At 50.3% G+C, this 17,384-nt stretch overlaps 8 protein-coding genes across 8 annotated transcripts; 5 read left to right on the top strand and 3 right to left on the bottom strand.

Annotated features, from left to right (window-relative positions):
- Positions 1-747: 747 nt before the first annotated feature.
- Positions 748-1,107, top strand: CDV56_104165 (uncharacterized protein; the record flags this gene model as incomplete). The annotated part of the gene is made up of 1 exon (XM_026757784.1): positions 748-1,107. The coding sequence occupies one exon, from the start codon at positions 748-750 to the stop codon at positions 1,105-1,107; it is 360 nt and encodes a 119-aa protein (XP_026611938.1).
- A 1,611-nt stretch (positions 1,108-2,718) lies between these two features.
- On the top strand, positions 2,719-4,168 carry CDV56_103859 (uncharacterized protein; the record flags this gene model as incomplete). The annotated part of the gene is made up of 4 exons (XM_026757478.1): positions 2,719-3,114; positions 3,192-3,425; positions 3,648-3,907; positions 4,000-4,168. The coding sequence occupies 4 exons, from the start codon at positions 2,719-2,721 to the stop codon at positions 4,166-4,168; spliced, it is 1,059 nt and encodes a 352-aa protein (XP_026611937.1).
- Positions 4,169-5,953: 1,785 nt separating this feature from the next.
- On the top strand, positions 5,954-6,178 carry CDV56_103655 (uncharacterized protein; the record flags this gene model as incomplete). The annotated part of the gene is made up of 1 exon (XM_026757274.1): positions 5,954-6,178. One exon carries the CDS (start codon positions 5,954-5,956, stop codon positions 6,176-6,178), a length of 225 nt encoding a protein of 74 aa, XP_026611936.1.
- A 1,946-nt stretch (positions 6,179-8,124) lies between these two features.
- Positions 8,125-8,349, bottom strand: CDV56_103428 (uncharacterized protein; the record flags this gene model as incomplete). Its single annotated transcript, XM_026757047.1, has 1 exon — positions 8,125-8,349. One exon carries the CDS (start codon positions 8,347-8,349, stop codon positions 8,125-8,127), a length of 225 nt encoding a protein of 74 aa, XP_026611935.1.
- Positions 8,350-9,307: 958 nt separating this feature from the next.
- CDV56_103214 (uncharacterized protein) lies at positions 9,308-10,329 on the top strand (the record flags this gene model as incomplete). The annotated part of the gene is made up of 2 exons (XM_026756833.1): positions 9,308-9,888; positions 9,945-10,329. 2 exons carry the CDS (start codon positions 9,308-9,310, stop codon positions 10,327-10,329), a joined length of 966 nt encoding a protein of 321 aa, XP_026611934.1.
- Positions 10,330-10,960: 631 nt separating this feature from the next.
- On the top strand, positions 10,961-11,729 carry CDV56_103050 (SDR family NAD(P)-dependent oxidoreductase; the record flags this gene model as incomplete). Its single annotated transcript, XM_026756669.1, has 3 exons — positions 10,961-11,425; positions 11,480-11,648; positions 11,701-11,729. The coding sequence occupies 3 exons, from the start codon at positions 10,961-10,963 to the stop codon at positions 11,727-11,729; spliced, it is 663 nt and encodes a 220-aa protein (XP_026611933.1).
- A 634-nt stretch (positions 11,730-12,363) lies between these two features.
- CDV56_102622 (uncharacterized protein) lies at positions 12,364-15,217 on the bottom strand (the record flags this gene model as incomplete). Its single annotated transcript, XM_026756241.1, has 6 exons — positions 12,364-13,171; positions 13,223-13,353; positions 13,398-13,607; positions 13,651-14,332; positions 14,825-15,044; positions 15,106-15,217. The coding sequence occupies 6 exons, from the start codon at positions 15,215-15,217 to the stop codon at positions 12,364-12,366; spliced, it is 2,163 nt and encodes a 720-aa protein (XP_026611932.1).
- Positions 15,218-15,459: 242 nt separating this feature from the next.
- On the bottom strand, positions 15,460-16,701 carry fhpA (flavohemoprotein; the record flags this gene model as incomplete). The annotated part of the gene is made up of 1 exon (XM_026756050.1): positions 15,460-16,701. One exon carries the CDS (start codon positions 16,699-16,701, stop codon positions 15,460-15,462), a length of 1,242 nt encoding a protein of 413 aa, XP_026611931.1.
- Between the last annotated feature and the right edge of the window lie 683 nt (positions 16,702-17,384).

The following is a 17,384-nucleotide window of genomic DNA, read 5'->3' as shown; positions in this document are numbered from 1 at the left end:
GACGAGGACGCTGACGCCGATCCGGCCATCCTACGGCCTGATGATCAAAGCTTGCTCATGTTCTGGATCCTCGAATGCTATAATGCCTGACCAGTCAAGGCCCTGGGCGCAGGCAGGATCCATACGACTGCATGTTCTTGGGTCCCAGAGAACATTGCAAGTGAGCTGGACATGTGAGTCCGTTTGACATTCTATGATATGATGGCACTAAGAATGAACATAGAAATGAGAAGTTCAAGATGACTTCACACATGCAGAGACTGAACCTGCCAAACGAACCTACCAACAGTTTCATACCGAAGAAGTCGAGAAAAATTGGGATCCGATGGACGTACGCCCTTAGTTCATCGATTGCGTTATCGAGCATAACACATCCACGCTGTGTTGGCAGTATCAGGGCCCGTTGCTCGAAATCGGGTACTGGATCGGCGCGGAAATTGGGACAATTGGAGCCAACGCGGCAAAGTACCAGCATCAACTAATGTTTGTGCGGACTAGTCAAGCAGCGCAAGGCAAGACCATCTCCAAACGGATATACAGTGGAATTCCCTGACGTTTGTTGTTCTGGTCCAGAGTCAATTTCAACTCTTTCACCGGAACTCTTTGGATTCGAATCATGCCAACGCAGCTTTATGACGTTCACCAGAGATGGTTTGGACATGGTCGTGGCACCTGGATCTTTGATGGATTGATAAACCAGTCTGAGAATAATATCGACAGAAGCACGAAAAGGATCTTGGAAGTAAGATGGCGGCGGCCTTGTTGCTCAAGTGCCGTCGCCTGCTCCTCGCCCCGCTGCGCCTGCGATGTTCTGCTATCGGTGCCTTCAAGCACCAACGTTTCGCGCAACGGGGGTGCTTCCTCCCTGCTCGGGATACCCTCCGACAGGGGGGAAGTGTTCCCGTTGCGCCAGGATGCATCAGTCCTGTCTTTCGGTACGTTGGTTTTCCGTGTTTCTTGCTGGACGCATCTGTTGACTTTGCTCTTTGGCAGTTCCCGGCACGTCGTGTCGTGCTTTTGTCCCGTGCCGCCGACCGCGCCCCCGCCACCAGCAAGGCTGCGTCCTTGCCGGCCGTCGTCGCCGCGGCCCGGGCCTTCAAAGCTTGAGCCCATGGAAGTAAGTTCTTAATGCTATCTCCCTCGCTATATACCACTGCGGCTAACATGATCTTCATCTGTGTGGAAGTTATCAGAATGACCATGGCACTATTGCTGCGAATTTATCACCTCACTGAGAGGTCGTCCTCGAGTCAGAGAATCGACCGCCAGTACCCTCTGTACGGGGCTCCTTGCTTGGGTCCTGCTGTTACAGCAAATGAAAATGTCCCATGTCCACCAAGAAGTGGTATGGGGTCGCCGAGGCTTTACTGAACGGCGATACATGCTGCGTTTGTGGCTGTTGCTCTGCTGGATCAGCCTGGTAAAAATGCTACTGCTTTAAAAACACCTTAGGATACAAAGCAGTATGAATGGCAGGGTCGAGGTTCAACGTATAAACTCAGAATCGCCTTTCCCGGGCTTCGCATCCGGTATATAGGTATACACAGCACTTCAGAAACTCAAAAGACTACGGATGTGGCTCATGCCGCACCGTTCCTTTCGTGATGTCAAGGATATCGAGCAACTGTATCCTCGGAAGCCAAATCTTTTCAGACCTCGTACTCCCATCACGTCATGATGCATGAGAAGAAACTGCGAGACCTGCATCAAGGGTACTCTCACCCTGTGCCGATAGAATACGATGGCTAGAGACGGTTAAACCAGACCACCCAGATGCCAGTCAGTATACAGATGCCATTGAAGTCGCCAGGTCATTTGTTAAAAGCGGCATTGATTGGGATTTCCACCCAGCGTTCAGAAGTGCACTTGCCCTACCCAAGTACGGTAACATCAATAAGAATTGTGACAACCTCATGTTGAAGGTGTACAAGAAGGAGACCTTGCAACGCCTTTGCAAGTTGAAGAAAATCTTTGAGGTGCCGACTTACGATGATGCTCATGAGAATTTCATGGTGTGGTCACTCAATGACCTTTATGTGGCGACCAACCCAGTCTTCAAAAGTGACACAGCCTGAATGCCATTATGTCTTAGTGGACATTCAGGCAGCATGACCATGTACCCGGAGAGCTTATTGATGACATGTTTCAGATCCCGGATGCCGTCACATCAGAACCATCCCAACACTGCATTGCCAACATGTACCCCTTTAGCCGCCCCAGACCCTCCCAGAGACCGTGCTGCGTCTGAAAATCAAATGCCAAAAGAACACTGATAAGATGCTCGCTCAAGTCAAGAAGAAACTGGATGAAACCTGCAACATTAATGGCGATAAACTTTGGTTTAATAGCCACAGTCGGGACCTTAGTCGCTGAACTACTTACCATTAAAAGCAACCTTAGGTGGCCATACCAGCGATCTGAGGAAGGACTTTTACCAGTGCCCCTGAAGCAGAGACGGGACCGAGGACTCCTCAGAAGCAGACAGCCAACCGACCACTACTCGCCACACCAAGTTCTGGAACAAAAGCGACCTTCAATGCATGAATGTCTGACGCGGAAAAAGCAGCGCTAACAACACAGGGAAACGCACTTTGGGTGGCACTGGAGCAGAGTGTCTCAAATCGCCATACGGCTATAAAGGAGCTAGTGGAGTTCTTAGACAAAGTCGCAGGCAAAGGATGTTCCAGAATCATCACATCCCAGTCATTGTTCATTGCAATGATCTACGACTCTACAACCAGCCGATATAAGGACCTAAAGCGCTTGGCTAAATGCAGATTCACGTTTAGGGGAAATGAGCTAGCCTTGCAGATTGCCAAGTTCGGCGATCCCGGCAATAATGGCCCATACACCTACATCGTTGACGCAGGACCCGACATACAGGCGGCGCTAAACACCAAGTTTAAAGCCGGCAATGGAGGAAGCATACCAGCCTACGAGATTCGAGAAAAAATACGCGCCAAGAAAGGACGAAGCACCGAGGAGAGATCCAATCCGGAACAGATCCGCTCAGTGTATCATTTATTTGGAACGATTCAAGGCACCACATTGGCAGCGCATTGTCCAATTAGTGGTGAAATCAACTTGGCCATGCCTCAGTGGGATCATGGAAAAGTTCAATGACTCTGATGAGCTCGTATAGCATTCTTATATCTATTCTAACTATGGTGAGATTACTAACTATGCTCTAGGAGAAAATTTGGATGCCATATTCCCCTTGGGGTGGAGTGACTGCAACAGCGAATTTCTCCCAAAACCGCGTGCTCCAGAAAGTCCCGTCCATCAACACGAGTATGAACCATTCAACGATGGCCCTTGAGGCAACCATCTATGGTGCCCTTTGGCACTACCGTGAGCTCAAAAGGCTCATGTTGAACACACTTGAGTGGGGCTGGAAGGCCAACACTGTCAAAAAAAAAATCGAGGTGCACCTAAAGTCATAGGCAGCATAGTGAGTCAAGGGCCCACAACTAATCTAACTATGGGGAGATACTTATCTATAGTAGGAGGAATACGGGGTTTTTATCGTTCCAAGAACGTTCTGCGATAGCTACCGAAAAGGCTTTCCTCCTGGTCTGCAAATTCAATGACAACATATCCCGCCGCATTGACATCGAAGTCGAACTAAATGAATCGGGTACCATCAGTGGCATGTCAAACCGGCGCCCTCCACGAAGGTCGATGACTACGACTGGCTGGGAGTGGTCAAGGGGATGAAGGAACTCCTTCAAAACCTCAACGCGGACTCGACCGTCAAAAGTGCGGAAGCACGGGGCCCGTTGTGGTCAATATGCCTGGAGTCGAAAGGGGCAGCCTCCGCTGCGGCGGGAAAGACCCTTTCCCTGAACGCCAAGGGGAAAAATTACAAGGTGAGGATAGAGCCTTACCACCAGGGGGGCCCGACGAAGTTCGTCTGCAGCTCGATCGGCCGGTGGACGACAAGGCTCTGCTTCACTGAATAGCGAAGGAGATACCCAAGACCAGATTCTATATGCATAGGATGGTCCATGGGGAGACGCGGGGCCCTAAGCGGAGGGTGGTGTTCGAACGCCCCCCGGGGTGTATCAAGTTCGAGCTCCCCTTCGGCAAGGAGTTCTCAGATTATGTTGTTCGGTTCTGGCCGGAGCCGGTTGACGGGCCGTGCCACTTCTGCAAGGGCATGGATTGAGAACGCGAGATTAGACTGGCTATCATCCGGCAGGATGGGTGGCACTCGAGAAGAGCACCGCGAACCGACACGCTGCGATGAACGCTCTATTAGACTACCTCAACGGAGTGGCAGGAAAAGGCTGCGTTAGGATTGTAACGCCAGCGTCATCTTTCATAGCAATTATCTACGACACTACCACCAACCGCGATAAGGACCTTAAGAGAATCAAGAAGTGCATGTTCAAATACAAAGGCAATACGCTCCCGATCCAGGTCACCAAATTTGGCGACCCTGGAAATTCTGGTCCGTTATGTCTATGTAATCGATGCCGGCCCGACAGCAAAGAACGCAGAGGTCCAGGCAGCAATAACCGCCAAGTTTAAAGCTGCAAACGAGTCTGCAATTCCAGCCTATGAGATTAGGGAAAAACTGAACCTTGATATGTCCAAGTCCTTACGGTCTTGATATGGGACTAGTAAGTTCACGACCACGTTTGAACCGCCGAGTTTTTAAAATTGTGGATGGTGTTCTTATTCTATCGGTATTCCCAGTTATCAAATTTGTTCAGGGCCCATACAGTCGTTCCCGGAAGCAGGCAGACGGCATGATCAAACCTGTCGGCTACTTTGACAGGAAGCATGAGTCAATCGAGCTCAAGACCCATGCTGAGCTTTCTTTACTGCCAACCATGCCCCCAGGATTCCTACTAAACCTTCACGTGGTGCCCCTGTAGGGTTGAATAATAGCCTTGCGACTAAGGGAAACCTGAAACAAGTAAAAACTCGTATTGCGTTCTTGGAAGTGCGAGTACTCAGTGCCAAGGGAGAAAAAGAGCTCATTACCTGGCTTCCAATTCAGGTCCACTGTTTGGACAATATTCACACACGCATTTACAGGGGCGAATTGGAGGATAAGTGCTTTACCTGCATTCATCCTCATTGGAAGCGCCTATTTGTTGCCCATATGAAGGAGCAGCTCCTCCATCATAATATGCCTAAGACTTGATCCCTCCCTGTTCATTAGCTATGGTCTAGCGGCATAACAAGGACAAATAAGTGGTGCTCCATTTCCATTATCAAAACATATATCATTCATTCCGTTTCTTTTCTGCAATGTATGCATGGCTAAGTATGAGTAGAACCCAGCAATATTTAAAAACTAGAAGGGGGAAGACACCCTGTTTAACCTCAGGAGAATCACTAGGTTCTATAGATGCACAATCAAAAGGCACAGCCAATCCTCCGACTCACATATGCATGGGGAGTATTCGCATCGCTTTACCATTCTCAAATATGAGAACAATGAAGACTGGTTTGTCAGGAGACACAGACACCAGCGACAGTGTAAAGCTACCCATATGCGACACAGCTTCCTCAATTCGTGCAGCAGCTGTATGATGTGTTGCTCTCAGTGTTCTTTGTTTGTTTTCAGCTTTATCTCTCTTCCAACTTTTCCTTTTTGCAACATCTCCTCCTCTGTACCCTCACCTCTGCTTTACCATAGCTTCTCATCCAGTCTCGTTTCATTCTGAACACTTCAATATCATCAAGCTGTTCTTTTTCGATATGTCAGCTCTTACCCCCGTCAACCCGCTGATACGCTGCTGGCAACCAAGTTTTGGTGTATGCCGTGCCTGCGAACCGCGGCGAAGAATGGGGATTGTAGCGATCCACGTCCTTTCTTTATCAATTGCCGCATCGAAGAAAGTACTTCCACCCTGTGCAGGCACTTTTCCACCACATCGGTACCGCCACGGAGCTAGCCACTGCACAGGAATGGCCTGACGGAGCAACACAACTTAACATGATGCCATCCCATATGCGCACACCCGAAGAAGACGTTGATAAATTCCCTTGGGGAAAACCGGCCCAGAAACTCTACGATGCTCTCCAAAAAACGGACCAGTTCGACAACGACACCCTATACACCATCCAGAATCGGACTTTGCTGAAAGAACTTGAAGATTGGTATTTCCGCCAGGAAAAACAAGACCGTGAGAACCTTGCGGACAGGGACGGTAGGACCTAAAGGAATAGAAGGTCTCCCGTGCTCTGAAGCAATCGATCAAGAACAGCATCAACAGCCTTACTGACTAACGACGTCGCTCCGCATGTCCAACACTCAGATTGACAATTTGCTTACTGGCGTTTCGCTTTACCGTTTGATCCCGTCTTCCTAAGGGGGGGGGGATAATGTCGTGTCTCCTATCTCCATACTGTATCATGGTGGTGTTCCCTACAGCGCTTACCTTCCTAGTTCTTACCTAAGCATGTTCATATCTACGGATACAGTAGCAGAGATAGCAATCCAGACTTTACAACATCACCATATGGTACCTACCATCGTATAGGCCTTCGCCACACGTTGTGTGAACCCGTACGTTTCGATAGCCTCCCTATTGTGTTAACATGATAATAGCGGTGCTGGCTAGGTCGCGCCCCAACTAGCTGGAAATGCCCTTGACCTTTCAGCGGTGTTCCAGCGGTACGCTTCTTTCACCTCATGGGTTTCCATATTGTATATGGGGCCCAACTCATCAGGCTGCTGATGCAAATTGTGAAGCTCTTCTGAAGCTAATGGGTTCGGTCTCCCTGACTCAGCAAAGGTCAAGAGGGTTTCCATATTATATACAGGGGCCTAACTCATCAGGCTGCTGATGCAAATTGTGAAGCTCTTCTGAAGCTAATTGGTTCGGTCTCCCTGACTCAGCAAAGGTCAAGAGCGTGAAGAAGGTGATTATCAACTGGTCGCGAGATAGGAATGTCCTCCCCGCCGTGACGGCACCAACCCACCACCAGGTCGGGGTGCTACGATTGCCAGCTCGCCGTGCTCTGGTTTATTATGAGGTTGATGCGCACCAAGCCATCACTGTTCCCTCGCACCTAATTAGATGATGAACCTCGTCTACTAGACCCCTACTAGACGATCATTGCCCTGGCGAAGTATTCCATCAGACGGAATAAATGTGCCAGGGGCATCGGGATCTGTTCTTTGTATTGGTCATCTAGTAGATTCTGAAGCCCGCGCAGTCGTATTCCAGAACTTCAAAGGTCCTTTAGACTACGGCATATAGGGATCGACAAAGATCTACGAGTCAGAAATCCAGTTCGTACGGAGAGTACAACGGCCCCAGATTTTCTCTATTAGAGCCTACGTGGCTCCTTATCGCTAGGCCACAGTTTTCCGAAAGCCGTGGTGTGACGTGCGAAAAGTGCCAGCGCAAGGAGATTTGCTTGAGATAGCCAAGTTGAGAGTAAAACCATGGCGTGTCGTGAGAAATATGCTGCCGGAAGGAGGTTTGCTTGAGATAGTACAGCGGACTATTTATACAAAAGGAACATATTAAAATTCTAGAACAAGAACCACTGGAGTAATAAAGCTTCATTTTTAACTATAGAGGTAGATAACTGCGGTTCAATAATCTGTCCTATACTCTTCTTTAGGCTTGTTATGCCTGGTATAAAGCTTAAAGGGTTGTTCTAACTGACCCCATCCCAACTATTTCTAGCACATCGTCCCGACAACCTTAGAGCCATGGAGGAACTGGATCACACGATGACCCTCATGGTAGCGCTGCAGATACTGACGGATGGATTGTGCTTCCACCATTACCCATAATCTAGTCCACTACATCACCCATCTAACTCTCTCATACCATAGTGTCAGCAATAACAGCGCAACGGGGTCTTTCCGCCGCAGCAGGTCCCGGAATGAGTTTTCCATCTGACTTGTGAACGCCAAAATGTTGGCACGGGAGAACCCTGCCATGCGGGATTCTGCAGCCGCAGGAGCGTCTGTAACGCGGTGAAGTACGGATTGCTCTCCGGGGAAGAAGCTGGAGTGATGTTGCAAAGAGTTAGCAAGTCCCCCAGAGCAGAAGCGGCTATGAGATGCGGGCCCTCGGCTAGCATCTCTGCGTACTCGTCATTCATGGGCTGGAGCAAACTCCTGGGCCTCAGCGGCTGGATAAGATTCTACACTGCTTTCTTGCCCTTGGCTATGTGTAGCCACTCGGGGTCTGTATGGTTGGAGGGCCAGGTCTCCTTGTGAGCGGATGAGTGGACCGAAGCAAAAGTCAACATGCCGAGAAATGTCGCTGTAAGCCACAGAGCGTCCCGGTCGTCAGTGTCTAATAAATCTTGTGATAACCGTTGGTTGAAGAGCGCCAGGCTCTGGGTGAAGTGGTAGGTCTCGAACATGCTGGGACTGTCCGGTGTGAAGGAGCGCAGGTGGCGCTCGTGCGTGGCTGAGAGGGCCAATACACTGTGCATTAAATAAGGCCTCTACGTTTCATTCCATGGTCATGGCCCATCGCCGTCGTAGTTGGCTCAGGATAGATAGACGGTTTAACTGATTCAACGGTGCTGCTAGGAGGACTAAACTTACCGAATGCGCCAAGGCAATGACCCCCTCCGGTCGAACTTTCAGTATAGTCTCGACCGTACGGGTTTGGAATCGGACAAGCTGGTGGATGACTTGATTGTCCAGGCCCCAGTGAGACAATAGCCTTACTACTAGCTGGAGCCACCCGGTTCTCGTGGGACATTTGGAGATCGGGAGCGTTTGACTGGTAGTTGCACAACACTCCATATAGAGAGCATGTTTTGCACGGCGGCCTCATCTCGTCGCACTGCGTAGTAGTTTTGTTTAGAAGCCATACATGACTGGATGAGGATACGGGGGATGGGAATGATCGGCCTGGGGCTTACTTTCACCCTCCACAGCTTGCAGTTGCGGCAGCCATGGCGCGACCTGGAGTGGGCTTTGCGCCTTCGAGGGACAAACTCGTCGTTCGCAGGAGCCATGGATCACAGGAGAAGATTCGAATTGAGGCAATCAACTGACCGGTCATGCGAGGCTGGAGGGGGATCAAGTAGGAATATCATCAGTCCCTGGCGCTAACCACCTCTCATATAACTTTTCTGTTGAATTTCTAAGCGTCGCAGCCTTGTGTATCTCTTGTTCTGAAGCACACAAATGAAGATGCGCCACGTCAGTTATACGAGAACTAAAGAACCTTGTTTATGCTCAGACATCCTAAGGTAGCGGAGACTAGGCTTTGATGCTTCTCTACCCCATACTTTCTAATATCAATCATGTCAGCACTGACGAGATGGTATACAGGAGTACATCTCATTTATTTTGGTTCCCACCAACATGACCATGCCATGGATTCTTCTGCCTCTATTTGCCCTTTTACCCCTTTCACTGAGCCGTCGAGAAGAAGGCGGCACCCAGTTCATCACCTACAACGGCACTATTGCTGGCCATTTTACGCACCCAGCATCTGCACCTCCAGGTTGTCCCACCTACTACTTTGACTCCCTCAGAAGCTCATTCATCGGCATTGACGTGAATCCGCCGTGGGATACCAACCCCTTGTACTTTGACCTTGAACATCGCGGTCAAGAGGTGGATTCCTGCATTCTTGTGGGTTGTACAGCCGACCCAATCTATAACCTGGTCTTCGCCACCGTGCATTACCTTTGTTTCGCGGATACCGGACATCCATGCGGTAACATTGAGTATGACTATCATTTTGCTCCACAAGAGGACCTTGATTTGACCAAATCGACGATGGTCGAGTATGACTGGGGAGACGCAGGGAAAGGATACAGCATTGCTGGAGACCAGTCAACATTTCGCGGCAATGGAACTCCCTTGAATTCCTTTGACTTCCAACGACCCGATAACTATTCCTGGCAGCAGGGCTGTGCGGACGAGTTGAAGTTCCAGTGGTACATACTTTCCTTCTGCTCTGCTCCGAGGCGAGTTCACTACTCATCACAATTAGGAATTCCACAACGCCATTCACATACGCAGTCAATTTCACCAACACGACCGCCGAGGTACTGTTCTCCCTGACCGCTCCACTTGGTTCAGTGACATTCTCCTTCTCCGGTACCCGCGTTGATAGAAACAGCGCCGGCTCGCCAATCGTGGAGCCATACAACAACGGCAACTATACCCCCATCGCGCTGAATACCTCAAATCCAATGGAGCCGACTTTCAACTTTATAAACGGCTCGCAGTTCATATGGAAGAACTACTCCCATGGAGAATGGTCTGCTGTCGCAACGTCTGCAACAGGACTCTCCATTGATAAGAACCTTGCCCTGTGGTTGAAGTGGCTGTGGCTTTTGTTCATGGTGGGGACTGGGGGCCTTCTTTCACTATGAGGGAATGTAAATTCAATTATCTGGAAGATGAACTAAATAGCTATTTACGAGGCAACTTCTTATTATATCTAATAGACCAACAGCCAATATAGCGTGGTAGAGCTCACTGGCAAAAATAGGTGTAATTAGGGCTGGTGTCTGATAAAAATTTCTAGGTAAACGACAAAATGATAATATTTACTGCTTTTTTTTTTTTCATAACTGCAGATAAATAATATGTAATAAAAGTAGATACCCCTTTAGCTAACGAATCGGAGTATCTCCTAACCTCTTAGCAGTGGGCTGCTGCAGCCGCAGCACATATCGCAATTGTTATTAAGGATTTCTCAGCACTAAATGGTAATCTCTAGGTAGTGGCATAGATAGAGGCGAACTATTGGTCAACTCAGCATTTTGGACTATTCCCCCATTCGTATTCATCACTCAGGAATTACCCTGATCAGGAATTGATGATGAAGAATGGCAGCAGCAGCAGCAGCAGGAGGAGAAACCGTCGGATAGCCATCCAACAAACATATATAAACCTCTCCTTTTCAGCTTCAATCCAGCATACCAGGCAACTTAGAACAAGTCAGGTATCTCTGATAGGAATCAGCATTATCTACAGCAGCATCAGCAACCCTGCCTCAACATGCCCCTCAACAACGATTTCCCCGTCCCCAAGTCCTTCACCAAGTCATGGCACTCCAAGCCCTACCCCTTCATCTCTCCCACCCGGCCAGAGCTATCGATGTCCGAAAAGAACGTCATCATCACCGGAGGCGGCACCGGCATCGGCCTGGCAATCGCAACCGCCTTCGCCAAAGCCGGCGCGAAATCCATCGCAATCTTAGGCCGTCGCCGTGAACCCCTCGAAAAAGCAGTGACCCTCATCTCCAGCCTCGCCACCGCTACCAAAGTGCTCTATGAGACAGCTGATCTATCAGACCGGACCCATGTCGACGCCGCAATGACAACCATCGCACACCAGGTCGGCAAGATCGACATCCTCGTCTCCAACGCTGGGATGCTCCCACTCCCTGGTCTGCTGAGGGGCTATGACGCAGAGACCTTCATGCAGAGCTTCCAGGGAAACGTGCTCACCACGTTCAACGCAGTGCAGGCCTTTCTCCCCCTGGCGGGGCCGGAGCCGATCCTGCTGAGCACGTAGAACTCCATGCTCGTGCCTGGCCTTGCCCCATACGCGGTGAGCAAGGCGGCTTGTCTCAAGATGCTGGAGTATCTGGCGGCAGAGAACCCGCAGTTGCATGTTGTCAGCGTGCAGCCTGGCTGGGTGCCGACGGATATCAATGGATATCAAGCGGAGGCCCCTGACAGCGGTATGTTCTTTTCATCTCTCTCCCCTGTCTCTTCCTCTGCTAATGAAGCTAGTGGACCTTCCTGGCGAATTCTATGTGTAGCTTGCCAGCCCAGAGGCCAGATTTCTGAAGAATAAATTCGTCTGGGCCAATTGGGATGCGCAGGAATTGCTAGAGAGAGCTGAAGAGATTGAGAACAGTAGGCTCCTCCAGTGGGTTGTTGAGGGTCTCTAGAGCAGAGCGCTCGTCTGGTAGATGTACCTACAGCAGGATCGATGTATCGTGCAATCAATTTCAGAGTCTCCTTTATGGTGAAAGCCAGAGCACAAGGTCAGGTAGTCCGGAAACTGATGTTTCTTGCTTATAACAGCCATACGCCTAACTGGGTGTGTAAAGAGCGCAATCATCCAGTTCTATAACTCCTAGAGAGTATAGTAAGTCACCATCTTTACCAACAACTAGGCCACTTATTACGCCTACCGGGACATTCAGACGGCCACTAGTCCATTATATACAGTGTTCTTATCCCCCGCGCAGTTTGTGGATCATGGAATTTTGATGCACTGACCGTGCACTGTTGCCAATTTAACTCTGGTGAGCTTGTCCAATATGGATCCTTTTATATACAGATACAGTAAGATTATGGTTATGTATCTCTGACCGTGCGGTTAATCCGAGAGCTTTGTCGTCTCAGCTGAGTATCCGAGACCATTGAATCGACCTGGACTCGTCCAGTCTACCACATTCTATCCATATTAACCTGATTCAGCATTCCAAACAACCCGTAATCAACCGGTAGAGAGTCCAAAGCAGGAGGTAAACCAAGAGTCGACGGCAGACCTTCTGTATGCTGATGTCTTAGTCCAAGATCATCGAGAAAATCCGCGTGTCCCGTGTTCTCCTCGTTCACAAAATCGAACCCCATAGGCTGAGATAAGCGATCATCTGCAGTCTGAGACTGCGGCTGGCCCTCTGTATCACTCCCTGAGAACTTCAGGTTATACCTCGCACTCAGCAACCGCCGCAGGTTATTCCCAATATGCCTTGCGGGCTGCCACGATCCCGCCAGCTCCTCAAGAACACCCACACATACCTCCAACCGGCTCTTCTGCGACGGAAGCATGTTCTCCTTCCCACCGATGTCCTCGAGTAACACTGTCGCCGCGGAGAGCATGCAATGCGTCGCGGTGATGGGGCTGAGATGGAAACTGCCAAAGTGCTGGCGGTATTTCTGGGCGATGGTGCAGATTGCGCGGGCGGAGTCGGCGGAGACGGACTGTGCTTGTGTTTGTGTTTGTGCTCCGTTGGCGTCTGTATCGCTGCTGGAGGCAGATTGATGGGTGAGTTTTATTGTGAAAGGTTTGGTCAGGAGGATTCTAGCGGTGTGGTAGACCATGTGCAAGGTATATGCGTGCGGAAGATGATTTGGCAGGTCGAGCCGGAGCGCTGGAGGGAGATCGTAGAGCCACGTTTTTAGGTCCAAAAGACAGGATTTGAGAAAGGCGGGTCGTTGGTGTTGGTTGAGGGTGGGTTTTGGGGCCCATCTTGCCGTTTGTCAGTTTCGTTGATGTGTTGTGTGTGGAGGAGGGACGTACAAGGACATGAAGATCTTCTCGTAGATTTGGCAGATGCGGATTAAGGCTGTCTGTAGAGAGAGGATGGCTTGCTTTCGGGGAGATGAGGTCTCGTCTGCATGACTGGGTAGGTTGACGGCGCCTTGGACGTCCTGTGTCTATTAGCGAGATTCAGACACGGACGACGGGAACGAACCAGCATGGAGCAGACGCGCCCTGTATAGCTCGCGGAGAGCTTGTCATGACAGTATAGAGTCCAGTAGATCTGTCGCCGGAGCTGCATTTCTTTAGGAGACAGGCTCGCGGCTCCCTCGAATGCAGCTGGGTCCAGGTTGAGTCCCATGTCCAGACTTAGCCTGTTCGCCATGCCGTGGTGCAGCCACCCGGCTGCATCAGCGCCTGTGGCCTGGACAGTCAGTCATCGTCCAGTAAGGCGTAGCATAACTCACAATGTAAAACATCCCAATGAGGCCTAATGCCTGGATGGTCGTCAGACTTGGTCGTTCCATTTCCCGGTGAAGTAGAGTCTTGGCTTGTTCGAAGAAGAAGCGACCGGCTGTGTTGGGATCGTTTGCGTCTGTACGGGTTTCGACGCGGTCAGAGTACCGTGACCCTATAGCGAGAATGCTGTACAGAAGCAGGGGGGTGAAATAGCGACCTCTGTTTGCCATGCTGTCGCGGAAGAGATCCTCGTCCACGATCTGGTACCATGGTTGCTCCCAGGTGAAGTACAGGTCGATCAAGTGTGTTTCAAGCTCTGTGGGAATGAAATCGTCGTATGCTGCTGATCCAAAGGTCAAGCTATTCACTGGATGTTCAACGTGTGCCTTTGATTCTTTCTCTGGCGTGGCACCCTGAGCAGCGAACTGGAGACGTCCACTCGTCGGCCCAAAGAATCGCATCTCACCGTCGGCGTCGAAATTAAGAGACTCGTCGAGCGCAAGATATCCCTTGAATTGATCGCATAGAGCATCCATATATTGTGAATCTTCATCTACAGCGTCGATATTCTCTCTTTTCTTCTCAAGTGCCTTCTCCGTGTCTGGGTCAATCCCGCGTTTGGCCAGAAATTCCTCGAGGAATTGTATGCGTTGACGTAGCAAGTCAACGTAGGACTTGGATGCAGGGCGTCTGCCATCTTCATTTGAGGAGTATTGGCAAGAGATACTCCATTGCAGACAGCGGGAGCAGGATGGTTTTTTCCCGTCGCACTATGCACGTCAGATGAAGGGATTAAACTCATCGGTCACTGAGTGACACTGACCTTTGCTCGCCGACGACGACACTCCTCGCATGCTTTGGTGGTATATTTCCCTCGGGATTGTTTCTTTCCAGCCAGTGGCATTTTATCGACTGTTCAAACAATATTCAATTCAGATACACTGTGTCCTGTTGATATCGATCGCAATCTCGCGATGACCAACATTAAATCTCGCATTATTAATCAACTCTCCGTCTCCATCACCGTTTATCTTCCACAACAACACACGGTCACACCCGACTAAACATCATTCTTCTCATCTTCGTTTGAATTTCTACTTGGTATCACTATCCGGCACATGCGCCACAACCTCAATCTCAACCCGCATATCATCCTCCCCCAACCTCGTAACGCCAACACACATCCAGATCGGCTCATGATCAGGAACCCACTTCTTGAAATTCCGCACCATCGCCTCCAACGCCTCGTCGTTGATCGGCACATGGTACGAGTTCACCCGGTACACCTGGCTCCAGCCCTTCCCGCCTGCGTTCCGTAAATTCATATCGACGTTGGCGAAGGCTTGGTCGATTTGCGCGTTGATTTCGCGGTGGATGATCCCCGTGGTGGGGTCCCATCCTCCTGTATAATATCATATCGATCAGTGATGAGGGCGATAGGGGATGGATATGGGAGGGGATACCCTGTCCGGCGCATTCGATGCGGTCGCCGACGCGGACGGCCTGGCTGTATTTGAACTGGGCTTGTTTGCTTTTTCCGACGCCGTCGTAGTTGTAGTAGGTTAGGTGGGACATTTTGGTTGTATGTTGTAGTTTGGACTGGTTGTGAGTACTGCGTAGGGTGAGATTGGCTCTTATATCGTTGTCATTGATGTTTTGTAGCGGAATACATATTCCGCTGTATACTCTGCTGCTGATGATGTCATATATATTCTAGGTATTGACGGGGATGAAGTGGTCTAAGTCGTGACTCGTGATTAGGAGATGATCTATGCTATATACAATGCAATGCGATCGAAGTGAATACGAAAATGAATTCAATGAGGAACACCACCAGTTCCAAACAATTCCAGCTTCACCCGGTCCTCGCTCACGCCCTTGGACTTGAGAACATTCAGCATATCAGTCATGAACGTGTTTGGTCCGCAGATGTAGTATTCCGTCGCGGCATCATCCAGGAACAAATCATGGTTGCTGTCCAGCTTGCTCAAATCCACACGACCCTTGTGCTGGTAGTCCTCGCCCTCCTTGTCCTCGTCCGTGGGGTGGCTGGTGAAAAAGGTTGATTTGAGGTTGGGCAGCTTCTTCTCCAGGGAATTGATGTGGCTCTTGAACGCACGCGCCTGGGCGTTTCTGGCGCCGTGGATGAAGCTGATCTTGCGCTCTGGGGACTCAGAGGTCAGAGTGTTGAGAATCGAAGTCATGGGGGTAAGACCGACACCCGCCGAGAGGAGGACAACGGGGTTGGTGGCCTTGGCGTCCGAGAGGAAGAAGTCGCCGAACGGGTGGGAGACCTTGATGGTGTCGCCCTCCTTGATGAAGTCGTGCAGAATGTTCGATATGTAGCCTGGATGCGCCTTTGCGCCGGGCTCGGCGGGGTTCAGTCCAGCCTCCTTCTTCACGCTGATGCGGTAGTAGTCTGACCGGGGCATGTCGCTGAGAGAGTACTGGCGCGCCTGGAGGCAGTTGAGCTCGGGGACGTGGATCTGCACGGAGATGTACTGTCCAGGACGGAAGGTGGGCAGAGGCTTGCCGTCCACCGGCTTCAGGTAGAACGAGGTGATTTCCGAGGATTCAGGAACCTTCTGCGCGACAGTGAAGTCGCGGAAGTCAGTCCAGCCTTCGGATTGCTCATAGAGCTGGGCCTCGCGGCCGATCATGATGTCGGCCAGTTGCCAGTAGGCGGTGGCCCAGGCGTCGAGAATCTCCGGGGTGAGGGCGTCACCCAGGACCTGTCCCATTGCTTCGAGCAGGAACTTGCCAACGATCTTGTAGTCATCAGGCTTGATGTACAAGGAGGCGTGTTTATGGCAGATGAGCTCAACGGCGGGTCCAAGAGCGCCCAGGTTGTCGATGTTGGAGGCGTAGGCGACGAGAGCGCCGGCAAGAGCACGGGGCTGGTGGCCGCTGACCTGGTGGGCGGTGTTGAAGACATTATGCAGCTCGGGATGGGCAGTCAGCATGTTCTTGTAGAACACCGTGGTGATGGTAGTTCCATACTCTGCCAGCACAGGCACAGTGGCCTTGATGATTTGAACTTGCTCTGGTGTTAGAGGCATGTTGATGCAATTGATGTGTTGTGATAGTAGTTTGAAGACTGATTACTGTGAGAGAAGATATCAAGCCCACGGTCAACGCCCAAGACCACAGTATTTATACATAGCGCCACTTGATGGTCCGTATAGTCGTGCCATATCGAAAATTTTCTCCTTAAATTTTTTTATCCGCAGCCGAAGTGATGGCGGTTTGTGGTACCTTTGGTAGAAGACATCTCCGCGGAGGCTCTTTGTGTGAGGTCAGAAGAAGCATGCAAGAGACACAAGGACTCGAGTTCACGCTCAACGGAGGAATCAACGTGCGGGAATAGTTAGGCAAACTCCACCAGATAGTCAATACTCTTGCTGTGAGTTAGTTTCACAATTAGCAGTTAAAAAAAGCCCTCGATCATCTTTATTAACATAACCAAGGGGATGCTATTCCAAGAGGGCGAGTTAGATATTAATCGAGAGAGGGGGTCCTGCAAGTCAATTTTGGACTGCACAGGTATTCTCCAGACTCCAGATTGTCTACTACAATGCGACTCCGTACTATTGATCTCGTCCATCATCCCATACTCCCAAGTTTTCGCCTATTCTGACTCTTTTCAATCACTCTTACTTAACAATTAGTAGTTAATGAATGGCAAACGTCAGGCCACTTGCGAGCAGATCCCGGCGCGAGGATTTTTCGGACCGGCGACTCC

This window comes from Aspergillus thermomutatus, assembly GCF_002237265.1.
Source record: "Aspergillus thermomutatus strain HMR AF 39 chromosome Unknown NODE_197, whole genome shotgun sequence".
Taxonomy (NCBI): domain Eukaryota; kingdom Fungi; phylum Ascomycota; class Eurotiomycetes; order Eurotiales; family Aspergillaceae; genus Aspergillus; species Aspergillus thermomutatus.
This window is presented reverse-complemented; position numbering and strand designations above follow the sequence as displayed.